Consider the following 821-nt stretch of genomic DNA (forward strand, 5'->3'; position numbering starts at 1 on the left):
AACTCTTACTCCTTCCAAGAGTCTATTTTGCCCTCCTTGAAATCTTTCCTCAGTAGTATTTGAAAATATTTGATATTTATTTAAAAACCCAAACCTACATGTTGCTTCATTTTATTCTTTGTTCTTTACTTTTTTAAAATAAATTTAAGTTTGTGGATTTCACGTGGGTGTCAGGAATGTGCAGTACAACATAGAGTCTACTTAACATGGCCCTTTGAACCCTTCATGGTTTGTGACTCCCACTAAATGATTGGATGGGGATTGGACAGCTTGCTAACAATGCAAATAAGGTGCATAGAATCCTTGTGGGGATGGGATCATGCAAATAAGGTATGTGGAATCCAAACAAGGGGATTGGTCAGTTTTAACATCCTGCTGAGCTTAAAATGAGCCATCCCAGGTATGAGAAGGGAAAACCTTACTACCATCAAGAAAGAAGAGTCAGGAACAGACCATGTCCTTTGGACCCAGGGTCCCTATGCTGAGAACCTGCTATACCCAGGAGACACAGAGAGAGCTGTAGCACCCAAGATGGCACAAGATGGTGAGAAATGGAAGCAGAGAGATGGTGGCAGCAGAATCAGGAGAGTGGCCTGAGATGGCATGGTGGGCTTCCAAGTCCACTGAGCAAGGTGGCTATAGTAAGTGTGCCAACCCACGGAACAAGAGAGCTGAGCATCTTTGGGCAGGAAGCTTGTTAGCAGAGCGGGGTGCTCCAGGCACTCGCTGATGGAGCTAGGCTTAACAACCCACACAGCAGGAGAGCTGAGTGCCTTTGGGCAAGAGGCTTACTGATGGAGCTAGGCTTAACAACCCACACA

At 45.3% G+C, this 821-nt stretch overlaps 1 protein-coding gene across 1 annotated transcript in view; it reads left to right on the forward strand.

Annotated features, from left to right (window-relative positions):
* Window positions 1-531: 531 nt before the first annotated feature.
* The window catches only part of PNLIPRP3 (pancreatic lipase related protein 3), a 51853-nt gene continuing 51563 nt past the window's right edge, over window positions 532-821 (forward strand). Inside the window, exon 1 of the mRNA XM_007941619.1 lies at window positions 532-544. Within this exon, the coding sequence (XP_007939810.1) occupies window positions 532-544 (13 nt within the window). The remainder of the gene's footprint in view (window positions 545-821) is intronic.

Source organism: Orycteropus afer, unplaced genomic scaffold (genome assembly GCF_000298275.1).
Source record: "Orycteropus afer afer isolate SDZICR_OR568_19922 unplaced genomic scaffold, OryAfe1.0 scaffold00082, whole genome shotgun sequence".
Classification (NCBI taxonomy): Eukaryota; Metazoa; Chordata; class Mammalia; order Tubulidentata; family Orycteropodidae; genus Orycteropus; species Orycteropus afer.